The following is a 17738-nucleotide window of genomic DNA, read 5'->3' on the forward strand; positions in this document are numbered from 1 at the left end:
AAATCAGCTCTTTTACCTGAAAAAAAAAAATACAAACAACCCCCCCAAACCCACCACCCACACAACCAACCCCCCAAATAAAAGCCTAACTAAAAAAACCTATGCTCCCCATTGCCCTGAAAAGGGCATTTGGATGGGCATTGCCCTTAAAAGGGCATTTAGCTCTATTGCAGGCCCAAAGCCCTAACCTAAAAAATAAACCCACCCAATACACCCTTAAAAAAATCCTAACACTAACCCCCGAAGATTCACTTACCGGGAGAAGTCTTCATCCAACAGGCAAGATGTCCTCAAGGAAGCCTGCAGAAGTGGTCCTCCAGACGGGCAGAAGTCTTCATCCAGACGGCATCTTCTATCTTCATCCTTCCTGCGCGGAGCGGGTCCATCTTCAAGACATCCGAAGCGGAGCATCCTCTTCTTCTGACGGACTAACAACGAATGAAGGTACCTTTAAATGACGTCATCCAAGATGACGTCCCTTAGAATTCTATCAGCCAATCGTAATCTATCACCCAATCGGAATTAAGGTAGAAAAAATCCTATTGGCTGATTGGACCAGCCAATAGGATTGAACTTCAATCCTATTGGCTGATCCAATCAGCCAATAGGATTGAGCTCACATTCTATTGGCTGTTCCAATCAGCCAATGGAATGCAAGCTCAATCCTATTGGCTGATCCAATCAGCCAATAGGATTTTTTCTACCTTAATTCCGATTGGCTGATAGAATTCTATCAGCCAATCGGAATCTAAGGGATGCCATCTTGGATGACGTCATTTAAAGGTACCTTCATTCGTCGTTAGTCTGTCAGAAGAAGCAAGCTGTTATTTGAGAATTCTGTACACCACACTGTATATCGGAGATTGTATCATACACTATACAGCGCTTTTTTATATCCCCTTAATGACCAGCGCCGTACCCTGTACGTCGCTGCAGTCCTGGGCTTATCTCTGCCGTGATTGCGCTCAAAATTGCGAGATTGCGCTATATATATGCATGCCCCACGAGTCGTGCACTGCAGAAATAGAGTTGCAGAGTTACCAAAGCAGACAGGGCCACTCTGTGGCCCTGTCTGCATTGGACAGCAGTGGGACTGATCGTTGGTGTGTGGGAGCGTAAGAAGGGAGGTGGGTGGGCGGCCCATCGCTGGAGGAGGGCAGGACCGCTACACCACGCTACAGGGAAAAACAAAACAAACTTAAAGCTGCGTGATTGAGGAGGAAGGAGGGGCAATGTGGGGGATCCTATGTGGGATAATTTGAGGAAAAGGGATCTGGGAGGGGGGTTTGGGTATTGAGGGGGGCAGCTACACTACAGAAAAATGGGTATTATATATATAGGTGGCCCTCGTTTTACACCGTTTCAGAATAACAACCTTTTTTTTCCTGTCATGTGACTGCTATTGAAAAGCATTGAGAAGCAGTGCATTTATTAAAATAGCCAGTAGATGGAGCTGTCCGCTTGTGTTGCAGCAAAGCCAAGCAAGCTGAAATAAATCAGTTTAACCAGACCTGAGCTATCGAGCAGATTTCAAAGGAACAAGATCTTCCTGTCTATAAATCAGTCCAGATTGGAATGCATAGAAAGAACTGTTTGCAGAAAAATGCAAGTTAAGTCTGTGTTGTGTGATTATTTTATTAGGTTTATAATGCTGTTTAGCAAATGTTTTTGTTCATTTAACTTAGTGTAATTATATATTCTGTGTTGTGTGATTATTTTATTAGGTTAATAATGCTGTTTAGCATTTAAAGTCTTCATTTCAAAGCTTCAAAAATAATGTATTAGGTGTTACTTATGACAATTTTGAGAGGGGCCCGGAACCTCTCTCCCTCACTTCCCATTGACTTACATTATAAACTGGGTTTCAATTTACAACGGTTTCGATTTACAACCATTCCTTCTGGAACCTAACCCGGCGTAAACTGAGGGCTACCTATATATATATATATATATATATATATATATATATATTTTTTTTTTTTAAATTGCCTATTTTGCAGCAAACTGGGTACTGGCAGACAGCTGCCAGTACCTAAGATGGCTGCAAATAGGTAGAGGGGGGAAGGTTAGAGAGCTGTTTGGGGGGATCAGGGAGGTTGGGAGGTAAGGGGGGATACTAAGCTGCAGAAAATATATAATTAAAGAAAAAGCAAAAAAAACAACAACAACCTTTGATTTTATACTGGCAGATGTTCTGCCAGTACTTAAGATGGGGGTGACCTTTGGAGGGTGGGGGAGAAAAGAGCTGTTTGAGAGGGTTTAAGGAGGAGGCTGATCTCTACACTAAAGCTAAAATTTACCCTACAAGCTACCTAATTAACCTTTCCACTGCTGGTCATAATACAAGTATGGTGCGCAGGGGCATTTAGCGGCCTACTAATTATCTAAAAGCAATGCCAAAGCCATATATGTCTGCTATTTATGAACAAAGGGGATCCCAAAGAAGCATTTACAACCATTTGTGCCATGATTGCACAAGCTGTTTGTAAATCATTTCAGTGAGAAACCTAAAATTGTGAAAAAGTTAACAATTTTTTTTATTTGATCACATTTGGCGGCATGAAATATACCAAAATGGGCCTAGATCAATACTTTGGGTTTTCTACTAAAAAATATAGTTTTGATAGGGAAAAAAAAGGCTCTATTTCTGTTTAAATGTGATACTGAGACTAAAATATAATTTTTATTGAAATTAAACTAAAAAACAGGGAGCAAATTAAAATGACTACCTGGGACAGAGTAAGCATGATAGAGATTACTAATGCTGATAATACAGTGGTGTGCAATGGTTCATTGAGAGTGGTGTGAATAACCAATAAATGTGCCTAATCAAAAGGACATCACTAGCAGCTGTACAATGCTAGAGATATGATAGTACCTTTGATGATAGGCACGAGTAACTATTGGGCTCTATATTACTTTGCACCTGTACAGTACAACATCCACACATCAACACAGCGGTGGTTATAAGGAGAAACTAAAAGTTAACACAGTTAAACGTAAGTCACTGTTATGTATCAGTGATGGATTGTTATAAAATATAGTTAAACTCTACATATCTCCATCATTAGAATGAAGTAATCTTCACCATTGTATGGTACAAATAAAAGTAATCTCTTTGACAAAGCAGACAAGCGGCGAAACATGTTAGGGCTCTGGTGAGGAGTCTAGGGAACTCCTGTGTTTTAGGTTAGCGTTCTGGTGGCACGAGTAGCGTGACCCCTTATTTTTTGTGCACAGTCTTTTATTGCTGAATGATCCGTAATATACCGTTATCGATAACTTATTGAGAGTAACTCTTTGGGCTCTAAGGGCTCGGGCAGCCTGTGATACAATAATACTTTCGGATCACAACGTATTATTCCTTTACAAACCGCTACCACGGCTACTCATATATGCGGTCACATATTTACATTTGATCTCTAGACTCTTTGTTTATTATACCGCATAAAATACGAATGCTCATGCCCCTACTATAATTGGCACTGGTACATAGTGTGCACTTCAACAGCTACTGCTCAAAGAGGGTATCTATGGTTACATATGAATGTTCACAGCGATCTCCTACTTAACCGTTTGTGTCCTGTATTAAACGGGATTAATGCTGAATGCTTTTTAGTATTTAAGGCATATTCATATATTGAGCATTTATATAATACCATCTCAAGTTAAGCTCAACATTCTTGCTTGTTCAAATAAAAATAGAATGAGAATGAAGAAAAATTAATATTAGGAGTAAATTAGAAAGTTGCTTAAAATTGCATGCTCTAACTGAATCGTGAAAGAAAAAATGTGGGTTTAGTATCCCTTTAAGAGTGGCTACTCTGTTCTCAGGTTTACACTATATACCTAGCAACTAAACAGCATAATGTTGGTATGTTCTTAACATATATATGCAGACTTAAATATTATATGTGGAAGTCAACCCACTGAAATATATTACAGCATATTAACAGTTATTCATACTGAGGTGGGGAATAACTTTGAGCCCAACCTCTTATAATCCTGACTACCGGATTGGCCTGACAATTTGGTATCAACTACTGATATTCCAATATAAGCCTCTCTCTTCCTTTTCCTCAATATTGTATGCACCAATCATGCCTTTAACAATACAATGTTGCTAGGGATTTAATAATAATGTTGAATTAGACACATACTTTAAAGTTGGGCACGCTTATAAATATCACTACTGCAATCCAGTAAAGTATTGTATATTCAAATTAACAATGCTGGCTTGTGCAGTTATGCATTAATAATAGCTCACTTTTGAGTTATATCCCAACACTCGTATATATTGTATTACGCATCAACATTTGTTCTCTACAATATTTGGTATATATGTAATTTGCACTTATTTAGTAATTGCTAACAACATTCTGTGGCTACACAAAGAGATTACATCATTCTAATGATGGAGATATGTAGAGTTTAACTATATTTTATAACAATCCATCACTGATACATAACAGTGACTTACATTTAACTGTGTTAACTTTTAGTTTCACTCTCCTTATTATAATGATGTGTGGATGTTGTACTGTATAGGTGCAAAGTAATATAGAGCTCAATCGTTACTCGTGCCTATCATCGAAGGTACTATCATATCTCTAGCATTGTACGGCTGCTAGTGATGTCCTTTTGATTATGCACATTTATTGGTTATTCACACCACTCTCAATGGACCATTGCACACCACTGTATTATCAGCATTAGCAAACTATCACGCTTACTCTGCCCCAGGTCGTAATTTTAGTTTGCACCCTGTTTTTTAGTATATTTTAATATTTTAATCTCAGTACCCGAGCCAGATCTTTTGTTTATTAATTGGATTTATCCTGGACTCTAGAGTGCTATTTGTGTATACTTAGGAGGGTCTTACCCTCCCATCCTCCCTTTTTTTGTCTACTAGTATTGTACACAGCACCGCGCCTTGAATCTACAGCAATAATATTGTGGATTTTACAAATGAGGCAGTAGTCCTCACTCTTAGTAGTGCCAATGTTTTTTCTTCTCTATTTAACAAGACATTTACCTAAACTATAGAAACTGAGGGGAATTGGAAAGCCACAATTTTTAGTGACCACATATAAAAGGGACAACATAAGTAATCAAAATATTGTGCAAAGTAGTTTTAATACCCAAAATTAAACATATAAAAAAAACTACATTTACATCATTTCGCAACATGACAATTATATTGCATTGTCTCAATTGTTTACAACTTCATACAAGGTATCATTTATATAATCAATTTAAACTTCATTGCTTTTCTATAAAAATATCAATTGAAAATCAAAAGTAAAAATCTGTATTTTTTATTTGTTTCTGCACAATGCATTTTATGCAACCAGGAGGGCTCATCCCGACAAGGGTTTTTGGGGGGCCTCTTACACTTTTGATAATGTAGGCGCTCATCCTGTACACCTAAACAACTGGTCAATCTAAATTCCCACTAGGGAATGTTGTCACCTGAGCAATCACCTGACTATAATGCCCTCAACAGTACCTAAGTTTCAAAGAGGGGTTTATCAACATACAAATATAGGCCTTTGGATTTATTTATATAACTTTGATCTACACATGGGGGCTCTCCCAGGAATGATGAATACACTAGGCCAACTTATAACCATTTAAGATGCAGAGGGGGAATTAAACAGCTCCAAAAGTGCACCCCTCAGACAACATGTAGTCATCATCTGTACTCTAGGCATAGTGCGGATGATGACTATGTGGCACTCTCTGAACTTAAGAGGTTAAGCTCTAACTTCCATTATTTTCTTTAATATCAATTTTCTGATGAGGACTATGATTTGACTTCTGAGTAAAACATTTTCCATATTCAGAACATGAAAATGCTTCCACTCTTGTATGAATTCTCTGATGACTAATAAGATATGGTTTCAGAGTAAAACATTTCCCACAGTCCGAACATGAAAATGATTTCTTTCCTGTATGAATTGTCTGATGCTGAGCAAGAGTTGATTTCCGACTAAAACATTTGCCACATTCAGAACAGGAAAATGGCTTCTCCCCAGTATGAACTTTCTGATGTGAAATAAGATTTGATTTCAGAGTAAAACTTTTTCCACAGTCAGAACATAAAAATGCTTTCTCTCCTGTATGAATTTTCTGGTGCCTAATAAAATCTGATTTCAAAAGAAAACATTTCTCACAAACAGAACATAAAAATCCTCTCTCTCCTGTATGAAGTTTCTGATGATAAATAAGAGTTGATTTCCGAATAAAACATTTCCCACAGTCAGTACAGAAAAATTGCTTCTCTCCTGTATGAATCTTCTGATGATGAATAAGAGTTGATTCCCTAGTAAAACGTTTCCCACAGTCAGAACATGAAAATGCTTTTTCTCCAGTATGAATTGTCTTATGCTGAATAAGAGTTGATTTCCGAGTAAAACATTTCCCACATTGAGAACAGGAAAATGGCTTCTCTCCTGTATGACTTTTCTGATGCTTTGTAAGATTTGATTTTAGAGTAAAACATTTTCCACAGTAAGAACATGAAAATGCTTTCTCCCTTGTATGAATTTCTTGAGGGTTAATAAGAGTTGATTTCAGAGTAAAACATTTCCCATATTCAGAACATAAATTTCCTACTTGGCTGCTTTGAGTTTGAAGAAAATTCAAAGAAATATCGGCACTCTGACCATGACTAGATGTATTGCAGTTTGGGAATTCACCTGTTGATAATAAATATGAGAGTGATGTTATTTATTAATTATATATTTTTTTATTTTGAGAGAATTTGAACTGTTCTAAAGTCTAAAACAAGGAAAAGACTATGACCCCTACACTTTTTTAGCTCCATGCTAAAGCTTAAAGGGACACTGAACCCAATTTTTTTCTTTCGTGATTCAGATAGAGCATGCAAATTTAAGCAACTTTCTAATTTACTCCTATTATCAATTTATATTCGTTCTCTTGCTATCTTTATTTGAAAAAGAAGGAATCTAAGTTTGTTTTTTTGGTTCAGGACTCTGGACAGCACTTTTTATTGGTGGATTTATTTATCCACCAATCAGCACGAACAACCTATGTTGTTCACCAAAAATGGGCCGGCATCTAAACTTACATTCTTGCATTTCAAATAAAGATACCAAAAGAATGAAGAAAATTTGATAATAGAAGTAAATTACAAAAGTTACTTAAAATTTCATGCTCTATTTGAATCACGAAAGAAAAAATTGGGTTGTGTCCCTTTAAGGGCAGTCTACTAGACATCCTATACTTGTTAATTGCTGAAATAGGTTAAAAGAAATAGGTTAAAAAAAAGCATTTAAATGTATTTTTTTTTTAACTTGGTCACAATCATTTCAGTTCCAAAAGTTCTCTTTATAACTATTGCTTACACAAAGCATTGAACTTAATTTTTTAAAATTTTGCTTTTCCACCATTTTTTTTTGTAATGAAGAGTTTCTGAACATCAAATTATCATTTCATATAAAAAAGTAATTAATGATGTGTGCAAATTATGACTTTGTGTCTTCTTCCTAGGAGGTCCCCTTTCCAATCCTGATACTGGGAACCCCCTACATCAGAGCAAGGAAAGGAGGCTACAGTCTCCTTAAGGCATGGGCATTTGGATCATGTGTAAGGATCCAAATGCAGAAGGCAGCCCCTTGCAACATTTGGCCTTTTTTAAAGCCAGATTTCTTAGTGTGTTGTGCTTTCATAAGAAGAAATCCATCTCAGAAAAGAGCTATATGCTGCGAGCATCCACCTTATTCAGTATTCAAATCCTCCAAATGTATATGCCTAGTCTCATTCTTCTTTACCAGGTCTTGATGGAACTGCCTGTGATGCTGCCACGCTCATGTGTGATGATGTCACAGATATCCAGGAACTCCCTGCTGAGTCAGGGGATTATTTGTTGTAATCCTTGGTCGGGGGGGGGACGGGGACGGAGAAGAGGACAGAGGATTATAAGAACCTATATATATCCCAAACCCCAGACTACTAACAGGACAAAGAGACCTCAATTTGAAAGCGGCCCCACTAAGATGCAAGTGATCACCATAAAAAGGCAATAACCTGCAGCAGCACATGATGTTATGTGTACATTAAAAGGACAGTTTATTTAAAAATGTTCTCCCATTTAATTTGCTCCCAATGATCCACTTTAACTGCTGGAGTATATTAAATTGTTTAAAATTATATCCATTACCCTTATATTGGCATTTGATTAGTTTATTTAGCCTATGGTATCCCCACCCATCCTGAAAGTTTTTGGCCTCAAGGCCAAGCTGTATTAACACAGCCAGTTGAAGAAATTACACTCCCAGTGGGTTATAGAAGAGATAAGGTTATAAAATGTTAATTTTCCATTGTTCTCTCCAAGTATTGGTGATTGATTTATAGACAGATAAGGAAGCAGGTATATGTACACAGTGTGATAAAGAAATTAGATCTGATTATGCCTACAAGCTCAACCCATTTGATTAGGTTGTGGCTTCAAACCACAAAATCAGCTCATTCATATACACAGATAAGCCTTAAAAAAAGCAAATCTCATACATTGTATACTCTGCTGCTGGTACAAAAAGTAATTGGCAACACATTAAGGGAAAAACAATTTTATTTTATACTGTTCCTTTAAGGGCAAGGAGGCTCTAATGGAGTCCCTACCTCCCATTATGTTAATAAGATACAAGTGATCCCTCATTTGAAAGAGGGGTGCCTGCCTTACTGAACATAGTTTTACGGGTAATTGCAGCTTTTAATTGATTACCCACATCTTACAGAGACAACTCATTTGAAAACAGGGAGTCAGCCCTTTTAAATTAAAGTGGCAATAACCTGCAGCAGCAAGAAAAATAGCTGTTTACACTGACAAGGAAGGGACCCTAACAGAGCTCTTGGGACCGATCCGATATGCAGCGTCGCCCGCAAAAGCCGGCGACGCCGAATTTTGCGCGGGTTTGGTATCCTATATACGGCGTAACCTAGAAGTTACGCTCGTATATTTCTGCCTTCGGCCGTAGTTTTTTGGGCCATAGGCAGGTATACCAAACCCGCGCAGTTTGGTATCCAATATACAGCGTAAGGACTTACGTGGCGAAAATCTTACTCCATTTCACCTCGCCACAAAAAGCAGCCGTAGTAAGCCTTACGCTGTCTATTGGAGCCCCGTAACTCCCTAAACTACCTGCTAAATAAAACCTAACACCTAACGCATGCGCAATGTCTATCTACCTGTCAACCGCGATCCCCAGCCGCAATCCCTAATAAAGTATTTAACCCCTAAACCACCGCTCCCGGACCCCGACGCCACCTACATTAAAAGTATAACCCCCTAATGTGATCCCCCTACACCGTCGCCAGCTACATTACCTACCCCCTAATGGGAGCCCCTTACACCGCCACCACCTACATTACCTACCCCCTAATGTGAGCCCCTTACACCGCCGCCACCTACATTACCTACCCCCTAATGTGAGCCCCCTACATTAACTACCCCCTAATGTGAGCCCCCTACACCGCCGCCAGCTATATTACCTACCCCCTAATGTGAGCTTCTACCCCGCCGCCACCTACATTACCTACCCCCTAATGTGAGCCCCTTACACCGCCGCCACCTACATTACCTACCCCCTAATGTGAGCCCCCTACACCGCCACCACCTACATTAACTACCCCCTAATGTGAGCTCCTACCCCGCCGCAAGCTATATTACCTACCCCCTAATGTGAGCTCCTACCCCGCCGCCATCTACATTAACTACCCCCTAATGTGAGCCCCTTACACCGCCGCCAGCTATATTAAAATTATTAACCCCTAATTTAATCCCCCTATACCGCCGCCAGCTATATTAAATACATTAACCCCTAATCTAATCCCCCTACACCGCCGCCAGCTATATTAACCCTAATTATATTAGGGTTAATATAGTTAATATCGTTATTATATTATATATATATATATATTATTATATTATTATATTATACTTAATATATATATATATATATATATTAAGTATAATAACCCTATCTAACTCTAACATCCCTAACTAAATTCTTATTAAAATAAATCTAATTAATATTAATAATTAAAATATTCATATTTAAATCTAAATACTTACCTATAAAATAAACCCTAAGATAGCTACAATGTAATTAATAATTACATTGTAGCTATTTTAGGGTTTATATTTATTTTACAGGTAACTTGGTATTTATTTTAACTAGGTACAATAGCTATTAAATAGTTAATAACTATTTAATAGCTACCTAGTTAAATTAATTACCAATTTACCTGTAAAATAAATCCTAACCTAAGTTACAAATACACCTACACTATCAATAAATTAAATAAACTACAAATATCTAAACTAAAATACAATTAAATAAACTAAACTAAATTACAAAAACCCCCCCACTAAATTACAAAAAATAAAAAAAGATTACAAGATTTTTAAGCTAATTACACCTATTCTAAGCCCCCTAATAAAATAATAAAGCCCCCCAAAACAAATGTCCCTACCCTATTCTAAAATACAAAAGTTAACAGCTCTATTACCTTACCAGCCCTTAAAAGGGCCTTTTGCGGGGCAAGCCCCAAAGAAATCAGCTCTTTTGCCTGTAAAAAAAAAACCACAATACCACCCCCCAACATTACAACCCACCACCCACATACCCCTACTCTAACCCAAACCCCCCCTTAAATAAACCTAACACTACCCCCCTGAAGATTTCCCTACCTTGTCTTCATCCAGCCGGGCAGAACTCTTCATCCGATCCGGGCGATGTCTTCAATCAAGCGGCAGAGAAGAAGTCTTCCATCCAGCGATGTCTTCATCCAAGCGGCAAAGAAGAAGTCTTCCATCCGGCGATGTCTTCAATCAAGCGGCAGAGAAGAGGTCCTCCATCGGGGCGAAGTTTTCTTCCAAGCGGCATCTTCAATCTTCTTTCTTCGCTCCTCCGACGCGGAACATCCATCCGGCACGACTACTTCCCGACGAATGAGGTTCCTTTAAATGACATCATCCAAGATGGTGTCCATCGAATTCTGATTGGCTGATAGGATTCTATCAGCCAATCAGAATTAAGGTAGAAAAATCTGATTGGCTGATTGAATCAGACAATCAGATTAAAGTTCAATCCGATTGGCTGATTGGTTCTCTGCCGCTTGATTGAAGACATCGCCGGATGGAAGACTTCTTCTTTGCCGCTTGATTGAAGACATCGCCCGGATCGGATGAAGAGTTCTACCCGGCTGGATGAAGACAAGGTAGGGAGATCTTCAGGGGGTAGTGTTAGGTTTATTTAAGGGGGGTTTGGGTTAGGAGTAGCTGTATGTTGGTGGTGGGTTGTATAATGTTGGGGGGTGGTATTGTGGTTTTTTTTTACAGGCAAAAGAGACGATTTCTTTGGGGCATGCCCCGCAAGAGGCCCTTTTAAGGGCTGGTAAGGTAATAGAGTTGGTAACATTTGTATTTTAGAATAGGGTAGGGACATTTTTTTATTTTGGGGGGCTTTATTATTTTATTAGGGGGCTTAGAATAGGTGTAATTAGCTTAAAAATCTTGTAATCTTTTTATATTTTTTGTAATTTAGTGTTTTGTTTTTTTGTAATTTAGTTTAGTTTATTTAATTGTATTTTAGTTTAGATATTTGTAGTTTATTTAATTTATTGATAGTGTAGGTGTATTTGTAACTTAGGTTAGGATTTATTTTACAGGTAAATTGGTAATTATTTTAACAAGGTAGCTATTAAATATAATTAAAAAAAGGCCACACAAAAAAACACACCATGAAATTCTGAATGAAAAGGAACTATGATGTAAGAGTCCAAAAAGATCAGAATCATAATACAAATTGCTTTCTTCTCGCTCAATTCTTACAGCAGATGAAGAAAGGACAAAAGTATATTCCCAGGGACAGAAATGTTGGATAGTGACTGAAAAATAATGTAATCTGATAAAACCTGGAGGCCATAAAAACAATTTATGGTAACCCAAAATAATGGTCCCTACTAGCTGCCATTCCATCTGGAAAACTCTGTCTTAAAATTTGTGTACCCTGAACATCAAAAACAGCTAGAGCGTGCACAATGTTGTGCCTACAGCAGGATGACAATACTTTTGCTGCTATCATCTGAGTTCTTGAATGTAAATTCTAGTTCTGTTAACTGTGAGAACCTTCACTGTTCTCCCTGAGGCCCCAATGTTCAAAACATCGACGGACCACTGGGAAACTGCATAGATTTTCTTATCGGCATCGCAGCCCAACGATCTGTCGGGATTTTCTGAAAAACATAATTTATGTAAGAACTTACCTGATAAATTCATTTCTTTCATATTAACAAGAGTCCATGAGCTAGTGACGTATGGGATATACATTCCTACCAGGAGGGGCAAAGTTTCCCAAACCTTAAAATGCCTATAAATACACCCCTCACCACACCCACAAATCAGTTTAACGAATAGCCAAGAAGTGGGGTGATAAGAAAAAAAGTGCGAAGCATATAAAATAAGGAATTGGAATAATTGTGCTTTATACAAAAAAATCATAACCACCACAAAAAAGGGTGGGCCTCATGGACTCTTGTTAATATGAAAGAAATGAATTTATCAGGTAAGTTCTTACATAAATTATGTTTTCTTTCATGTAATTAACAAGAGTCCATGAGCTAGTGACGTATGGGATAATGACTACCCAAGATGTGGATCTTTCCACACAAGAGTCACTAGAGAGGGAGGGATAAAATAAAGACAGCCAATTCCTGCTGAAAATAATCCACACCCAAAATAAAGTTTAACAAAAAACATAAGCAGAAGATTCAAACTGAAACCGCTGCCTGAAGAACTTTTCTACCAAAAACTGCTTCAGAAGAAGAAAATACATCAAAATGGTAGAATTTAGTAAAAGTATGCAAAGAGGACCAAGTTGCTGCTTTGCAGATCTGGTCAACCGAAGCTTCATTCCTAAACGCCCAGGAAGTAGATACTGACCTAGTAGAATGAGCTGTAATTCTTTGAGGCGGAATTTTACCCGACTCAACATAGGCAAGATGAATTAAAGATTTCAACCAAGATGCCAAAGAAATGGCAGAAGCTTTCTGGCCTTTCCTAGAACCGGAAAAGATAACAAATAGACTAGAAGTCTTACGGAAAGATTTCGTAGCTTCAACATAATATTTCAAAGCTCTAACAACATCCAAAGAATGCAATGATTTCTCCTTAGAATTCTTAGGATTAGGACATAATGAAGGAACCACAATTTCTCTACTAATGTTGTTGGAATTCACAACTTTAGGTAAAAATTCAAAAGAAGTTCGCAACACCGCCTTATCCTGATGAAAAATCAGAAAAGGAGACTCACACGAAAGAGCAGATAATTCAGAAACTCTTCTAGCAGAAGAGATGGCCAAAAGGAACAAAACTTTCCAAGAAAGTAATTTAATGTCCAATGAATGCATAGGTTCAAACGGAGGAGCTTGAAGAGCTCCCAGAACCAAATTCAAACTCCAAGGAGGAGAAATTGACTTAATGACAGGTTTTATACGAACCAAAGCTTGTACAAAACAATGAATATCAGGAAGAATAGCAATCTTTCTGTGAAAAAGAACAGAAAGAGCGGAGATTTGTCCTTTCAAAGAACTTGCGGACAAACCCTTATCTAAACCATCCTGAAGAAACTGTAAAATTCTCGGTATTCTAAAAGAATGCCAAGAAAAATGATGAGAAAGACACCAAGAAATATAAGTCTTCCAGACTCTATAATATATCTCTCGAGATACAGATTTACGAGCCTGTAACATAGTATTAATCACGGAGTCAGAGAAACCTCTATGACCAAGAATCAAGCGTTCAATCTCCATACCTTTAAATTTAAGGATTTCAGATCCGGATGGAAAAAAGGACCTTGTGACAGAAGGTCTGGTCTTAACGGAAGAGTCCATGGCTGGCAAGATGCCATCCGGACAAGATCCGCATACCAAAACCTGTGAGGCCATGCCGGAGCTATTAGCAGAACAAACGAGCATTCCCTCAGAATCTTGGAGATTACTCTTGGAAGAAGAACTAGAGGCGGAAAGATATAGGCAGGATGATACTTCCAAGGAAGTGATAATGCATCCACTGCCTCCGCCTGAGGATCCCGGGATCTGGACAGATACCTGGGAAGTTTCTTGTTTAGATGAGAGGCCATCAGATCTATCTCTGGAAGCCCCCACAATTGAACAATCTGAAGAAATACCTCTGGGTGAAGAGACCATTCGCCCGGATGCAACGTTTGGCGACTGAGATAATCCGCTTCCCAATTGTCTACACCTGGGATATGAACCGCAGAGATTAGACAGGAGCTGGATTCCGCCCAAACCAAAATTCGAGATACTTCTTTCATAGCCAGAGGACTGTGAGTCCCTCCTTGATGATTGATGTATGCCACAGTTGTGACATTGTCTGTCTGAAAACAAATGAACGATTCTCTCTTCAGAAGAGGCCAAAACTGAAGAGCTCTGAAAACTGCACAGAGTTCCAAGATATTGATCGGTAATCTCACCTCCTGAGATTCCCAAACTCCTTGTGCCGTCAGAGATCCCCACACAGCTCCCCAACCTGTGAGACTTGCATCTGTTGAAATTACAGTCCAGGTCGGAAGAACAAAAGAAGCCCCCTGAATTAAACGATGGTGATCTGTCCACCACGTTAGAGAGTGCCGAACAATCGGTTTTAAAGATATTAATTGATATATCTTCGTGTAATCCCTGCACCATTGGTTCAGCATACAGAGCTGAAGAGGTCGCATGTGAAAACGAGCAAAGGGGATCGCGTCCGATGCAGCAGTCATAAGACCTAGAATTTCCATGCATAAGGCTACCGAAGGGAATGATTGAGACTGAAGGTTTCGACAGGCTGTAATCAATTTTAGACGTCTCTTGTCTGTTAAAGACAAAGTCATGGACACTGAATCTATCTGGAAACCCAGAAAGGTTACCCTTGTTTGAGGAATCAAAGAACTTTTTGGTAAATTGATCCTCCAACCATGATCTTGAAGAAACAACACAAGTCGATTCGTATGAGACTCTGCTAAATGTAAAGACGGAGCAAGTACCAAGATATCGTCCAAATAAGGAAATACCACAATACCCTGTTCTCTGATTACAGACAGAAGGGCACCGAGAATCTTTGTGAAAATTCTTGGAGCTGTAGCAAGGCCAAACGGTAGAGCCACAAATTGGTAATGCTTGTCTAGAAAAGAGAATCTCAGGAACTGATAATGATCTGGATGAATTGGAATATGCAGATATGCATCCTGTAAATCTATTGTGGACATATAATTCCCTTGCTGAACAAAAGGCAATATAGTCCTTACAGTTACCATCTTGAACGTTGGTATCCTTACATAACGATTCAATAATTTTAGATCCAGAACTGGTCTGAAGGAATTCTCCTTCTTTGGTACAATGAAGAGATTTGAATAAAACCCCATCCCCTGTTCCGGAACTGGAACTGGCATAATTACTCCAGCCAACTCTAGATCTGAAACACAATTCAGAAATGCTTGAGCTTTCACTGGATTTACTGGGACATGGGAAAGAAAAAATCTCTTTGCAGGAGGTCTCATCTTGAAACCAATTCTGTACCCTTCTGAAACAATGTTCTGAATCCAAAGATTGTGAACAGAATTGATCCAAATTTCTTTGAAAAAACGTAACCTGCCCCCTACCAGCTGAACTGGAATGAGGGCCGTACCTTCATGTGAACTTAGAAGCAGGCTTTGCCTTTCTAGCAGGCTTGGATTTATTCCAGACTGGAGATGGTTTCCAAACTGAAACTGCTCCTGAGGACGAAGGATCAGGCTTTTGTTCTTTGTTGAAACGAAAGGAACGAAAACGATTGTTAGCCCTGTTTTTACCTTAAGACTTTTTATCCTGTGGTAAAAAAGTTCCTTTCCCACCAGTAACAGTTGAAATAATAGAATCCAACTGAGAACCAAATAATTTGTTTCCCTGGAAAGAAATGGAAAGTAGAGTTGATTTAGAAGCCATATCAGCATTCCAAGTCTTAAGCCATAAAGCTCTTCTGGCTAAGATAGCCAGAGACATAAATCTAACATCAACTCTAATAATATCAAAAATGGCATCACAGATGAAATTATTAGCATGCTGGAGAAGAATAATAATATCATGAGAATCACGATTTGTTACTTGTTGCGCTAGAGTTTCCAACCAAAAAGTTGAAGCTGCAGCAACATCAGCCAATGATATAGCAGGTCTAAGAAGATTACCTGAACATAGATAAGCTTTTCTTAGAAAAGATTCAATTTTTCTATCTAAAGGATCTTTAAACGAGGTACCATCTGACGTAGGAATGGTAGTACGTTTAGCAAGGGTAGAAATAGCCCCATCAACTTTAGGGATTTTGTCCCAAAATTCTAACCTGTCAGGCGGAACAGGATATAATTGCTTAAAACGTTTAGAAGGAGTAAATGAATTACCCAATTTATCCCATTCCTTAGCAATTACTGCAGAAATAGCATTAGGAACAGGAAAGACTTCTGGAATAACCGCAGGAGCTTTAAAAACCTTATCCAAACGTATAGAATTAGTATCAAGAGGACTAGAATCCTCTATTTCTAAAGCAATTAGTACTTCTTTAAGTAAAGAGCGAATAAATTCCATCTTAAATAAATATGAAGATTTATCAGCATCAATCTCTGAGACAGAATCCTCTGAACCAGAAGAGTCCAAAGAATCAGAATGATGGTGTTCATTTAAAAATTCATCTGTAGAGAGAGAAGATTTAAAAGACTTTTTACGTTTACTAGAAGGAGAAATAACAGACAAAGCCTTCTTTATGGATTCAGAAACAAAATCTCTTATGTTATCAGGAACATTCTGCACCTTAGATGTTGAGGGAACTGCAACAGGCAATGGTACATCACTAAAGGAAATATTATCTGCTTTAACAAGTTTGTCATGACAATTATTACAAACAACAGCTGGAGGAATAGCTACCAAAAGTTTACAGCAGATACACTTAGCTTTGGTAGATCCAGCAGGCAGTGGTTTTCCTGTAGTATCTTCTGGCTCAGATGCAACGTGAGACATCTTGCAATATGTAAGAGAAAAAACAACATATAAAGCAAAATAGATCAAATTCCTTATAAGACAGTTTCAGGAATGGGAAAAAAATGCCAAACATCAAGCTTCTAGCAACCAGAAGCAAATGAAAAATGAGACTGAAATAATGTGGAGACAAAAGCGACGCCCATATTTTTTGGCGCCAAATAAGACGCCCACATTATTTGGCGCCTAAATGCTTTTGGCGCCAAAAATGACGCCACATCCGGAACGCCGACATTTTTGGCGCAAAATAACGTCAAAAATGACGCAACTTCCGGCGACACGTATGACGCCGGAAACGGAAAAGAATTTTTGCGCCAAAAAAGTCCGCGCCAAGAATGACACAATAAAATGAAGCATTTTCAGCCCCCGCGAGCCTAACAGCCCACAGGGAAAAAAGTCAAATTTTTGAGGTAAGAAAAAATATGATAATTTAAAGCATAATCCCAAATATGAAACTGACTGTCTGGAAATAAGGAAAGTTGAACATTCTGAGTCAAGGCAAATAAATGTTTGAATACATATATTTAGAACTTTATAAATAAAGTGCCCAACCATAGCTTAGAGTGTCACAGAAAATAAGACTTACTTACCCCAGGACACTCATCTACATGTTTGTAGAAAGCCAAACCAGTACTGAAACGAGAATC

The 17738-nt window shown here is 38.3% G+C and overlaps 1 protein-coding gene across 2 annotated transcripts in view; it reads right to left on the reverse strand.

Moving 5' to 3' along the window:
- Positions 1-5117: 5117 nt before the first annotated feature.
- Positions 5118-17738, reverse strand: part of LOC128657367 (oocyte zinc finger protein XlCOF6.1-like) — a 50405-nt gene continuing 37784 nt past the window's right edge. For both annotated transcript variants that reach the window (XM_053711690.1, XM_053711691.1), the window contains exon 6: positions 5118-6701. In XM_053711690.1, coding sequence (XP_053567665.1) covers positions 5764-6701 — 938 coding nt within the window. In that variant the 3' untranslated portion in view covers positions 5118-5763. The remainder of the gene's footprint in view (positions 6702-17738) is intronic.

Source organism: Bombina bombina, chromosome 4 (assembly GCF_027579735.1).
Source record: "Bombina bombina isolate aBomBom1 chromosome 4, aBomBom1.pri, whole genome shotgun sequence".
NCBI lineage: Eukaryota > Metazoa > Chordata > Amphibia > Anura > Bombinatoridae > Bombina > Bombina bombina.